This window comes from Trichosurus vulpecula, chromosome 1 (assembly GCF_011100635.1).
Source record: "Trichosurus vulpecula isolate mTriVul1 chromosome 1, mTriVul1.pri, whole genome shotgun sequence".
Classification (NCBI taxonomy): domain Eukaryota; kingdom Metazoa; phylum Chordata; class Mammalia; order Diprotodontia; family Phalangeridae; genus Trichosurus; species Trichosurus vulpecula.
Genome location: NC_050573.1, coordinates 188,640,321 through 188,654,320, shown reverse-complemented (window position 1 = coordinate 188,654,320; position 14,000 = coordinate 188,640,321). Strand labels below are relative to the sequence as shown.

The 14,000-nt window shown below is 36.0% G+C and overlaps 1 protein-coding gene across 1 annotated transcript in view; it reads left to right on the top strand.

Moving 5' to 3' along the window:
* MBOAT1 (membrane bound O-acyltransferase domain containing 1) overlaps nucleotides 1–14,000 on the top strand; it is a 131,992-nt gene that overhangs the window by 86,664 nt on the left and 31,328 nt on the right. The window contains exon 6 of the mRNA XM_036740830.1: nucleotides 1,087–1,141. Within this exon, the coding sequence (XP_036596725.1) occupies nucleotides 1,087–1,141 (55 nt within the window). The remainder of the gene's footprint in view (nucleotides 1–1,086; nucleotides 1,142–14,000) is intronic.

Sequence of the window (14,000 nt, the reverse complement as noted above, 5' to 3'; positions counted from 1 at the left end):
GAATCAGGATTCAAACTCAGGTCCTGTGGTTCAGTTCAGGACTCTTCCCCAGCAGACTCCATAAGTACTGACTAAAGAAATGGGAGCTATGCCCTCCTTAGCAATGTGAAGCTGAAGGGATGAGTCCACACAGGGCTACACTTTTTCTCCATTGAGCACAGCAGAGAAAGTAATGCCCCCAAACACTGACCCATCTAAGAGGTTGCACTGACATTTCTTTCTCCCCATGTGCTTTCAAGCACAATAATCACACAGAGTGGGTATATGCTAGGGCACGGGTTCATTAATGCCCAGCCAACCATTGGGATCAGTGGTTTATAATTACTTATAATTGCTTTGTAGTTTTGATGGATAGTGTACTAGACTTGGAGTTAGGAAGACTTAAGTTCAAATCCCGCCTTAGACGTTTACTAGCTACATGACTGAGTGAGCCACTGAACCTCTCCTGGCCTCAGTTTCCTCATATGTGAAATAAAGATAATGGTAGTGCCTACCCGGCAGGATTATTGTTGGGATCAAATGAGATAATATGTGTAAACCTTAAGCACTATATAAATGCTAGCATTCATATTCATAATTAGGAGAAGGGATATTTTAAAGCGATGCCTGAGACAGCTTTCACACTGCTGGTGATCTTCAGACTAGCCCAGTTCACTTAGTTCTGAGGAAGGCACAACAATTATATTGATCCAGCTCAAAAATTTGAGCCAGGGCCATGGATCCTGGGGAACTACCACACCAGCAGTGGTCATGGGGTTCCATCATATTTTTGACTCATGCCTGACCAGTTATACCTATCTGGACTTCATGCTGTAGGGTTCAGAGCCAAGGGGTTTCTCCTATGTATTTTGGTTGGGGAAAACAGCAACCTCAGCCCTCTGTGGGTTGTTGGAGCAAACTGTGGCATGTTCAGATTTCTTAAGTCTGAGAGAGAACTAGTTTGGGAGAGGAAATGCCCTGAGTTTTGTTAACTAACATATGCTCCAAAGAGTCAGCCTTCAGCCTCCTAAGGAGGAAGCATTCATGTAAGAAGACAGACTGTAACAGCTTCAATCTTCTCATCTTTTTAATATATTTTCTTTCTAGGATTGGGCCGAAAAACTGAGGACCTCACTCCTGAGCAACTTCGACTTGCTATAAAGTAAGTTTTTTATTCTCTCAAACGTTATCAAGTCTCTGATATACATATATGCATGTATGTGTATGTGCATGTATGTACATGTATATATATGTACTAGCTGCTGTGTGACTATGTGCAACTCATCTTCCTCATTCACAAGAATAGGCATAATACTACTCCCTGTAGTACCTAGATCACAACGTTGTTGAGAATCAAATGAGATAATACAGGGTGTCCCAAAAGTCTTAATGCAGTTTTGCACTTTATTATCTTAAAGCTATGTGTAAGAGGTGGGGGACAGGGGTCTGTGGAACTCCACACCTTGAATATTTATAGCAACAACTCTCTTTACATATATAAAATACATTTTCATATAAATATCATGATTATAACCATCCTCATTATTAATAAATAGTAGCATTTTGAATTCAAGTTCTGGAAACCCATTCTTTGGATAAATGTCATCTGAAGTAGGTGCTAGAGACTGTTTGCAAAGGCAAGGACTGCCTGGGCATAATGGGATAAAGAATTCTATTTTGTGTGGCCCCATATTCTTTGGAGACTGGACCTCTGCCTGTAAATAGCAGCCACTTTGATGAAATAGGGAAAAGATTTTACTAAGCCCTTTCAGAGTTGGTATGACAGAATGCATTCATGGAACATAAAAGTAGGTGATGGATCTCTGTGTGTATTTAAGATGGGAGAGAAGATAAAACTGGAAGAAAAGACAAAAATGGAGTAATGAGGACTTGAATTTTTTTTTAAGTCTAGCAGCTACTGTTCTGAACTTTCAACAAACCGTAGGTAGGAATGGCTAATAAGTAATTCTTACCTACTACCATTCTTTTACACATTATACAAGCTTGTGTTTAGACAAAGGAAGCTGTGTTATTTTCTCCAATATACCTGTAAACAGAGAGCAAAAATCTGATTATTTGGGTGTTGGTGGCAATATTTAAATGGCTGGATGGATCCATTAGAATTGAGCAGTTGTGGTCCAGCTTTGAAACCATGGATTATCCTCAAGTAAAAATTCTCCAGAATTGTTAGGAGGCAGGGAGGAAATAAGAGAGTCATCAGATTCAGCACAGAGATTGAATGGAGGAAAACTGTAATTCACATTTGTTGTCCTTGGCCTGTCCTTTTGGATAAAGCCCAGTTAGTTCTTTCCTACTACAATGTCTGTGCTGAATGCTATAGTCTAGTCAAGAGAGTCATGAATCATAAGGAACCCTGGATTCTACTTGTATTAACTTCAATAATTAAATGAAACTTTGGGCAAGCCATACAATTCTACATTTTACTTTCTCTGTCAAGTGATGACAATGTGATTAGCTCTTTTCAGACTTATAGGGATATTGCAAAGATATCTGAAAAATTATTTGCTTATATGCTTATAGTTCTTTTATAGTATCTTTGGGATAAAGGCCTCTATGAGCCTAAAGAGCATAGTTTTATTAACATCCTTTCTCTTTTACATTTACTTTCTGCCAGGGTTTTAAATGCTTCGATATATTAGCCTTTGAACTGAACATGCATATTAGCAAAAATAGATTTTAGTTTTAAGAAATAATTTTCCCAAGTCACTAATATTAGAAATTGCTAGTAATTACATAGTGCTTTTAAATTTTGCAAAGTATTTTACAGATATTATTTCATTTGGTCCAAATGATATTTTGGTGATGTAGATGTTATTATTATCTCCATTTTAGATGTGGGGAAACTGAGGCTCAGTGGGCTTAAGTGAATTGTTTAAGGTCATGTAGTTAGTAAGTGTAAGGTAGGATTCAAACTCATATCTTTCAGACTCTAAGTCTAGCACTCAATCCAGTGCACCATGATGCCACATTAATATTGATTAAACCATCATAATAATTTTCTCTACGTTGATATTTAACCATAGCTGAAAAAAACTAGCTTCCATGGCATTTTAAATTGAAAGAACTGTGCATTTTCCATTTGTCTGAGTTGAGTCTTATGCCACACATACACCATTCAAACAATTCAAGAAGTATCTTTTGAACTCCTACTTTGTGTCAAGAACTGAGATCACATAATATGAAGAGACAAAAGAAATACAAGGAGAGATTTAAAATTTTTTTAGAGCACTAGGCAAATACTGAAATATTTGGATCATTTAAAATATATGAACATTTTTAGCACACTTTACAAATTTAAAATCTTTTGTTATCTGAGAAGCATATGGCTCAGCCATAAGAACACTGAACTAAGAGTTGGGGAATCTAGGTTCCAATCTCAGATTCCTCACTAATTAGCCAAGTGACTTTAAAAATATCATTCTAGGGGAGGGGGCAGAGCCAAAAAGGCAGAGTAAAGACAGGGACTTGCTTGAGCTCTCCTGTTTCCCCCCAAACAATGTTAACACCTTAAAACAAACTCTGCAGTGGCAGAACCAAAAAAAGGATGGGGCCTAAGAAAATTTAGAAGATTGGAAAAAAAGGTCTGTCTCACTGGGATGAGAGTGGAGCACAGTGTAAGCTGTGCTAGCATAGGTCATGCCCAGGAAGTCAGCAGCAGGAAATGGGAGTGACTAAATCAGCAATGACTTCCAAAGGTAAAGGGGTTGGACAGCTGGTTAGAAGGAGATTATAGGGTATCCTTTGCTGGCACCAGGAGCAGGACTCTGTTGTATTGCCCATTTGTAGTTCAGGGTAATAGTCCCAGGGCAAGGAGGAATACTAGCACCAATGGGGACTCTGAACAGTCCCAGGGCACAAAAGAGTTCTTATAATCACTCATAGACCAGAGTACAGGCCAGGAGAGCAGTGATTACAACTCTACTTAGATCATATCACCTTGGAAGAACTGAAAACTTACAGAACTCCCACAACTAGCTCTGAAAACAGCAGTGAAAAAACCATGAAGCTTGGGACAATGTCCTTTCCATCCTGGGAGAAGAGCCCAACTTTAACATAAAGTTAAAAGTCAAGAAATAGGCTAGAAAAATAAGCAAATAACAAAAAAAACCCAATATGACCATTGAAGGTTACTGTGGTGACAGTGAAAGTCAACACAAAATCTCAGAAGAAAAAGAAATCAAAGCAGATACATGAAAAGCCTCAAAGAAAAATGTAAATTGGTCTCAGGCCTTGGATGAGCTCAAAAAGGATTTTAAAACTCAAATAAAAGAGGTAGAGGAAAAATTGGGAAAAGAAATGAGGATGATGCAAGAAAATCATTAAAAAGAGTCAACAGCTTGGTAAAGGAGGCACAAGAAATACTGAAGAAACTAACATCCTAAAAAACAAATAGTAAAAGAGGCACAAAAATCCAGTGAAGAGAACTCTTTAAAAGCATGATTGACCAAATGGAAACAGATGTGCAAAAACTCCCTGAAGAAAAGAACTCCATAAAAGGTAGAGTTGACCAAGTAGAAAAGGAAGTACAAAACCTCATTGAAGAAAATAATTCCTTAAAAACTTAGATTTGGACAGGTGGAGGCAATAACTCCATGAAACATCAAGAAATAATAAAACAAAATCAAAAGAATAAAAAAATAGAAGAAAATGTGAGATTTTTTATTGGAAAAATAACTGACCTGGAAAATAGATGCCAGAGAGATAATTTAAGAATTGTTGGACTACAATTTGTAGCTCTATCCAAAGGGCAATCAAACTGTGCATAACCTTTGATCCAGCAATACCAGTACTAGGTCTGTCCCCTGAAGAGATTATAAAAGAGGGAAAAGGACCTGTATGTACAAAAATATTTATAGCAGCTTTTTGTGGCATCAAAGAATTAGATATTGAGGGAATGCCCATCAACTGAGGAATGGTTGAACAAGTTGTGGTATATGAATGTAATGGAACACTATTGTACCATAAGAAATGATGAGCAGGTGGATTTCTGAAAAACTTGTAAAGATTTACATAAACTGATACTGAGTGAAGTGAGCAAAACTAGGAGAACATTGCACATAGTAACAGCAACATTGTGTAATGATCTACTATGATAGACTTAGCTCCTCTCAGCAATACAATGATCTCAGACAATTCCAAAAGGATCATGATGGAAAATGCTTTCCACATCCAGAGAAAGTACTATGGAACCTGAATGCAAATTGAAGCATACTATTTTCACTTTTTTTGTGTGTGGCTTTCCCCCTTCTGATTCTTCTTTCAAAACACAATTAACTTGGAAATATGTTTCCATGATTGCACATACTAACCTATATCAGATTGCTTGTCATCTTGAGAAGGAGGGAGGGAAGGAAGGGAGAGAAAAAATTTGAAACTCAAAATCTTATAAAAATTAGTGTTGAAAGCTATCTTTACACATAATTGGAAAAAAATAAAATACTATTTACAAAAAAAGAAAAATGACCCTATATAAGCTTATAAAAATTATGTTAGTGTTATTTAGTGCATATCTAAATTGATTTTCTGGGAGAATCCTTCTGTGAAATATCCCTTCATGTAATAAATATAGTGTAACAATGGGGAAAAAATAAGATGTAATTTCATTAAAAAAAAGAAATGATAAGGAGGTGGATTTCAGAAAAACCTGGAAAGACTTACATGAATTGATGCTGAATAAAGCGAGCAGAACCAGGAGAACATTGTACATAGTAACAATAACACTGTGTGATGCTCATCTATGATTGACTTAGCTCTTTTCAGAGATACACACAGATCCCAGACAATCAAAAGATTCATGATGAAAAATTCTATCCACGTCCAGAGAAAGAACTATGGAGTCTGAATGAAGATTGAAGCATATTATTTTCACTTTTTTTGTTTTTTGTGGATTTTCCCTTTCGTTCTGTTTCTTCTTTCCCAACATGACCAATGTGGAAATATGTTTCCATGATTGCACATTGTAACCTATATCAGATTGCTTGCTGTCTTGGGGAGGGGGGAGGAAAGGAGAGGAGGGATAAAAATTTGGAACTCAAAATCTTACAAAAACAAATGTTGAAAACTACCTTTACACATAATTGAAAAAAAATACTATTTACAAAAAAACAGAATTATTGGACGGTCTGAAAGCCATGATAAAAAAAGAGCTTGGACATCATATTTCAGAAAATTATCAAGGAAAACTGCCCGGATATCCTAGAACCAAAAATTGAAAGAGTCCATTGATCATCTCCTGAAAGAGATCCTAAAGTGAAAACTCCCAGGAATATTTTAGCCAAATTTGGAGCTCCCAGACCAACAAGAAAATACTACAAACAGCCAGAAAGCAACAATGCAAACATCATGGAGCCATCATTAGGATTACAAAATAGTCAGCAGCTTCTGGATTGGGGGGCTTAGAATATAATATTCCAAAAGGCAAAATAACTAGGATTACAACCAAGAATAACCTATCCAGCAGAACTAAGTGTAATCCTCTAGGGGAAAAATGGGTATTTAATGAAATAGGGGAATACAAGGATTCCTAATGAAAAGACCAGACCTGAACAAAAATTTTGATCTTCAAATCCAAGACTCAAGAGAAGCATAAAAAGGTTAACAGGAAAGAGAAAACATGAGATTCAATAAGGCTAAACTGTGTCTATTCCTACATGGAAAGGTGATACTTGTAATTCTTAAGAACTTTATTGCTATTAGGATAATTAGCAGTATACATAGAAAGAAGGTGTGAGTATGAATTGACTATGATGATGTCTACAAAAGCAAAGTTGAGGAGTGAGAAAGAGGATTGCACTGGGAGAAGAGGGAAGGGAGGGATAAACCCACATGAATCCTCAGCATTTCTGCATATTACCAACAAAGCCCAACAGCAAGAAAGAGAAATTCCATTTAAAATAACTAAACAATATAAAAAAACTCAGGAACGCAAGTACAAAGCACTTTTCATACAAATAAAGTAAGGTCTAAATGATTGAAAAATGTCAATTGCTCATGGGCAGTCCAAGCCAATCTAGTAAAAATGACCATTCTACCTAATTAATTTTAGTGCCATGCCAATCAAACTACCAAAATTTATTTTGTAGAGCTAGAAAAAATAATTATAGAATTCATCTGGAAGAACAAAAAGTCAAGGATATCAAAGGAATCAATGAAAAAAATGTGAAGGAAGGTGGCTAAGCCATGCCAGATCTCAAACTGTATATTGCAAAGTGGTAATCATCAAAACAAGCTGGTACTGGCTAAGAAATAGAGTGTGGTGAATCAGTAGAATTGATTAGGTACACAATATACGGTAGTAAATAACCATAGTATTCTAGTGTTGATCAATTTAAGATCCAAGCTTTTGGGACAGTAATTCACTATTTAACAAAAATGGCTGAGAAAACTGGAAAGCAGTTTAGCAGAAACTAGGTATAGAACAATATTTCACAGTACATACCAAGATAAGGTCAAAATGGGTACATGATTTAGATGTAAAGAATGATACCATAAGCAAATTAGGAGAGCATGGAATATTTTACCTGTCAAATCTATGGAGAAGGGAAGAATTTATGACCAAATGAGATAGAGATCATTATAAAATATAAAATAGATAGTTTTGATCGTATTAAAAGGTTTTACACAAACAAAACCATTGCAGCTAAGATTAGAAGTAAAATGAAAAACTGGGGAAAATTTTTATAGCAAGTATCTCAGATAAAGGCCTTATTTCTCAAATAAACAATCAAAATTTAAGAATATAAGTTATTCCCCAATTGGTAAGAATATGATTAGGCAGTTTTCAGATGAAGAAATCTTTTTTCTTTTTTGGAGGGGGGAAGGCAGGGTAGTTGGGGTTAAGTGACTTGTCCAAGGTTATACAGCTAGTAAGTGTGTTAAGTGTCTGAGACCAGATTTGAACTCAGGTCCTCCTGACTCCAGGACCAGTGCTCTACTCACTGCTCCACCTAGCTGCCCCTCAGATGAAGAAATCAAAGCTATCTATAGTCATGAAAAAAATGCTCTAAATCACTATTAATTAGAAAAATGAAAATTTAAACAATTCTGATGAATCACCTCACACCTATTAGATTGGCTAATAAAACAGAAAAAGAAAATGATAAGTGTTGGAGGTGATGTGGGAGAATTGGAATACTAGTGCATTGTTTTCGGAGTTGTAAAATGATCCAGCCCTTCTGGAGAGCAATTTGAAACTATGCCCAAAAGGTTATGAAACCGTGCATACCCTTTGATCCAGCAATACCATTACTAGATCTGTTTCTGAAAGAGATCAAGGGAAAAGGAAAAGGGCTAATTTGTAAAAAAAAAAATAATAAAAAATAAAAAACTATAGCAGCTCTTTTGTGGTAGTAAAGAATTGGAAATTGAGGGGATGTCCATCAATTGGGGAATTGCTGAACAAATTGTGATATATGATTGTGACACAATACTATTGTGCTATCAGAAATGATGAGCAGGGTAGTTTCAGAAAAACCTGAAAAGAATTATACGAACTGATGTAAAGTGAAGTGAGCAGAACCAGGAGAGCATTATATACAGTATCAGCAATATTGTGCAATTATCGACTTTGATAGACTTAGCTCTTCTCAGGAATACCATGATCCAAGACAATTCCAAAGGACTCATAATGAAAAACATTATCCACCCCCAGAAAAAGAACTTATGGAGTCTAAATGCAGAACAAAGCATACTTTTCTTTCTTTGTTTTTCTTTCTTCTGATCTGTGTTTTCTTTCACAACATGATTAATATGAAAATATATTTTGCATAACTGCACACGCATAACCTATATCAAATTGTCTACCTTTTCAATGAGATGGGAAGGAGGGTGTGTGGGAAAGAATTTGGAACTCAAAATTTTTAAAAACTGAATGTTAAAAATTTTATATGCAATTGGAAAAAAATAAAGTTTTTAATTTAAAAATGAAGTCATTTTTGGCCTCTGTTCACTTTTCTATAAAGAAGTGCTAGGGTAGATGAGTTGAATTTTCTTTTACTTCTATTAACCTTGTGCTTCCATGTATGACTTGTTTAGACCGTAAAATTAACATTTAGAATATTAAATTTGAAGACATTGTGTTTTAGGCCATAGTTGTAAGCTTATACATTTTAATATTTATAAATGTTTTAAGCTTTCATTTCCAGTCAAACTATAAGTTGCTGACTTGTAAGGAATCTAGCATCTCTTAGGTTCTGCCAACTTATGAGAAATAAACACAAACTTGAAGGCAGAAAGAAACCATCAACATAACAGTAAATAAAAAAAGAAACACATTACGTTTTGTGTCTTCCAGTTTGAAACAGATACAGAAAGGATTCATTTTCAGAAAAGGAAGTGAGACTTTTTTTTTTATTGCCATAAGAAAGTTTAATCAGTTTGATTTTCAGAGCCATCACTATCAGCCATCTTTAATGCTTCAATTTTATTATCATGACTCAGATTGAGATAGGCCTTTCCAGCTGTTCATATCTTAGCTTATTTCTTGATTTGGGGCATGTATTTCCATCCACAGACCCATTTTTAAAAAAATGACTACAGAAATTGTGGGATCTGAAGCAAGCAAAAAGTAAGAGTCCAAGCCTGGATTGTACAGAGGCCTTGAAATCGTTTTGCATCAGAGGTTTACTTGACTGATTCCCAGATCCCATTCTTGAGCAAGAGACATGTGAAAATATACTGTAGTTTCCCATATTTGATATTGCTTTTCCAACCCTAGTTGTAGGAATATTGTTAATTTAGTCAAATGTAGTAGCAGACCTATTCACTTATATCGTATCATGAATTCAAACGATTTCTTGTAATAATAGCTGATTGACATCAACAGTCTTCCTTTTTCTTTTTTTTTTTACAAATATTACCTCATTTAAAATTTTTTTAAAATTTAATTTATTTACTATATTTAGTTTTCAGCATTGATTTTCACAAGAGTTTGAATTATTAATTTTCTCCCCATTTCTACCCTCCCACCCACTCCAAGATGGTGTATATTCTGGTTGCCCCGTTCCCCAGTCAGCCCTCCCACTCCCCTCCCATCCCCTTTTCCCTTCCTTTCTTGTAGGGCAAGATAAATTTCTATGCCCCATTGCCTGTGTATCTTATTTCCTAGTTGCATGCAAAAACTTTTTTTTTTTGTTTCTGAACATCTGTTTTTAAAACTTTGAGTTCCAAATTCTCTCCCCTCTTCCCTCCCCACCCACCCTTCCTAAGAAGTCAAGCAATTCAACATAGGCCACATGAGTATCATTATGTAAAACCCTTCCACAATACTCATGTTGTGAAAGACTAACTATATTTTGCTCCTTCCTATCCTATCCCCCTTTATTAAATTTTCTCCCTTGACCATGTCTCTTTTGGAAAGTTTTTGTTTTTAATTACCTCCTCCCCCTATCTGCCCTCCCCTCTATCAACCCCCCTTTTTTATCTTCTTCCTCCTTCTTTCCTGTGGGGTAAGATGCACAATTGAGTGTGTATGGTATTCCCTCCTCAGGTCAAATCTGACAAGAGGAAGATTCACTCATTCCACCTCACCTTCCCCCTCTTCCCTTCCTAGAGAACTGCTTTTTCTTGCCACTTTTATGCGAGATAATTTACCCCATTCTATCTCTCCCTTTCTCCCTCTCTCAATATATTCCTCTCTCATCCCTTAATTTGATTTTTTTTAGCTATCATCCCTTCATATTCAACTCACCCTGTGCCCCTTCCTTTTTCATAATAGTTTTTTACTTTATATTCTTCCATATTTATAAGAACAAGTGCTTGGTAAGGAGTACCTATTCAGGTCAATTCAACTCAATAAGCATTTATTATGTACCTATATTGGGCTCAGTCCTGGAGATTCAAGACAAAAACTGAGACAGCCTCTGTTTTTAAGGAGTTTAGATTCTACATTTTCTGATTCTGATACAATAAAGGCTGAAAAATTGGCTTTATCGTTTTTAGCATGTAGTTAATTGCAGAAGACATACTTATCAAATAGAATGAAACTTTCACATGAAGGTTTTCATTTTCACTGTTTCTCAAATAGCATCTTTGTTTCTTAGTAAAGTCTCTAGGGATATTTGTTATCACTTTGCCCTTTCAGTTTTAATACAGGGTTTTTCTGTTTTTGCATTCTTTTTTTCTTGTTTCCTGAAGATAACATCTACAGAGTGAGTATCTTTTTCATGTTTTATTATATCCTTTGCTCTTTTACAGAGTGTCAAGCTTTGTATTGATGAACAAGTTTGGGCTATGCTATTCCCATCCTGTTGCAGAAATATGTGGACATTTATCCATTATGATCTTCTGTGTTACTTTAATATTACTTTTATTGTCATCCAGCAAAGTAAAAAAAAATTGGTCTGTTTCTATCTCTCTCTCTTCTATAGTAATTTATATTATATAGATGGATAGATATGTACAAATAATATGCTGTACAGTAGATTCTCCTTTAGGGCTTCTCTAAAAAGCTGGTTGAGATGTTATCACAAAGTTCAAAATTCCCCCCACATATTTTTCTATCTGTCTGCACGCATTATAAACATTGGACTTCATTGATTATTTTGCTGCCTGGATGTCCCTAACCACCCACATTCTGACTCTAAAGACAAATTACTCAGACAACACACAGGGTGAGCAGTGTGATGATTTGAATGGTTTTGATTCAATTTGGTTCAATTCAGTAAGTATTTAGAAACTTCACGTCATTAGGCATTTTCTATTATTTTCAATGGCATTCCAGAAGAATATCATTTTCTCAGAAGAAACTAGTCACATTTTTCTTAATCTTCAGGCTCAAACTCACTTACAATGAAGCCTTTGAGAACAGCTTGATGAAGATCACCTGCAGTCTTTCACTGCTTGGTTAACTGTAGAAGTTGATTGGGCAACTTTTTGTGATGATGCTAGCATGGCTGATGCCATCAACAGAACAAGAATTTTGGGATCAAGAATGCTACAGAGAGTCAGCCGTACTTTCTTTATTCTTTGTAGTCTTCCCTCATTTTCATGAAGGCTCTTAAAATGTCTACAGGATGCCTCCTACATATATGAATACATTTGGAGCTTCGTATTTTGTTTGACAGAATTAACAGATCATATTTTATTTTTTTTCTCAGAACAACTTGCTGTGTAGAAATGCTTCCATGTGTTAGAAGCAGGCTTGTTACTTCCCTCAGAGGAAAAAAAGGGAGGAAAAGGAAAGATAAATGTTGAGTGGTTAGCTTGCTTATAAACAGTGAGCTACACCATGTAGAAATTTGGTTGTGGCCTCCCCTCAGCAAACAGCTTTGAGAAGCCCGTAGACTTCATTTCTTTTAACTTAAAACATAGTTATTTTGTGTCCACAATATACAAAATATCGTGCCAGGTGCAATGGCTACAAGAGTGGGAGTGCCAAGGTTGGATAGCTAATTTGCCATAAAATATTGGATTGCTAGGAAACCAGCTATGATTTACACAGGTTATAAAAGTAAATTTGTCCACTAACATCTTACTCTGAATTTTCATCATCTCACAGATGTTATGTGGGTTCTTGAAGGCTCTAGCTGAGAAAGGATTGCAAGTTCTGATAAATCTGATAAGCAAGTTAGAAAGTACCTATTATGAGAGGAAAACTCTAGCTCAATGCAAGAGTCACAGGGGGAGAAATTGTTGGCCATAGCACCAACTTTGCATCAACTATTAAAACATGAGGGAACTATTATTTTGCATTGGGGGAGAGAATACTCATATGGATGATACAAGTTTTTTTAGAGTATTCAAGTAGGAAAATAAGTTATTGCAGCCAAAGTATAGATTAATATTCTGAATTAGAATACATTTTAACTACAGTGCTAATGGCATGATGAAAAAGGTGTTTTGGGAAGAATAGTCTAACAATTACATACAGGATGGATGGAGGGAGTAGGTAAGTATATGTAGAGGGAACACATGCTTCCTGCTCATCAACTCCAGCAAATTACATCATGAATGGAGAATGGACCAGAAGATGTGAAGATCCTTAGTTTCAACAACTTCTGTAGAATGCTAATTGATAAGGCAATATCCATAAACATTGGGACATGATGTTGCTTTGAATGATCTACACATTAATCCGTAAAAACAGAACATGAAGAACAGAATTATCCAGTCACCCAGAGTTTAGTGGAAGGAGTGATGCATGAAATCCCCTTCCAGGTTTAAATGACAAATGGGGAACTCTGATGGTCAGGGGTGACATAAGCAGTCTTATAGCAAAAGACCTGCAGCAAGGGTGAGTAAGTATAACAGATATGCTTAACTGCCCATAAGTCCATAAGTGGCCAATTGACAGATTGAGAACTTAATGGGACAAATTAATGGTCTGGCTAATTGAATGAGGATGAAAGCAGCAATAAAATCCGTATAAATAATGGCAAATTCAAAAATAGATTATAACAACCAGCAGGTGAGGTGTTTGAGGCTTTGGATTAGGATGGGGGAATTGACAAATGTTTTACTATGGAATAATTAAACCTACAAGTCTGATGGAGTCAGGGTTGGTGGTAGGGAAGGCAGAGGCAATGTACCTAAATACCAAAACTTGTCCCACCTACCTCCTTACCTCTGTTCTCTCTCTCCCTCCCTCCCTCCCTCCCTCTCTCTCTCTCTCTTTCTCTCCCCTCTTGCGCTTTCTTCTTCTTCTTCTTCTTCTTCTTCTTCTTCTTCTTCTTCTTCTTCTTCTTCTTCTTCTTCTTCTTCTTCTTCTTCTTCTTCTTCATCTTCTCTCTCTTTATCTCTCTGTCTTTCTCCTTTAGTGAGGAGTACCTATGTTCTCTCTTTCTTTACATTTTTTAAGGCAGAGGTCAGTTAAAAGGGTCCAGAACAAAAGGTCAAGGATCCCTACTTTGGGAGTAGCATTAAGTAGTATTTGAGATTCAAGTTCTAGAAGTACATTCTGTGAATGGCATTCAGAGTAGGTGGAGGTAGCACTAATGTTCTTATCTAGAAGATGCCTTTGTAGGCATCAGAGGATGAAGAATTTCATCTTTTGTGCTTCCATA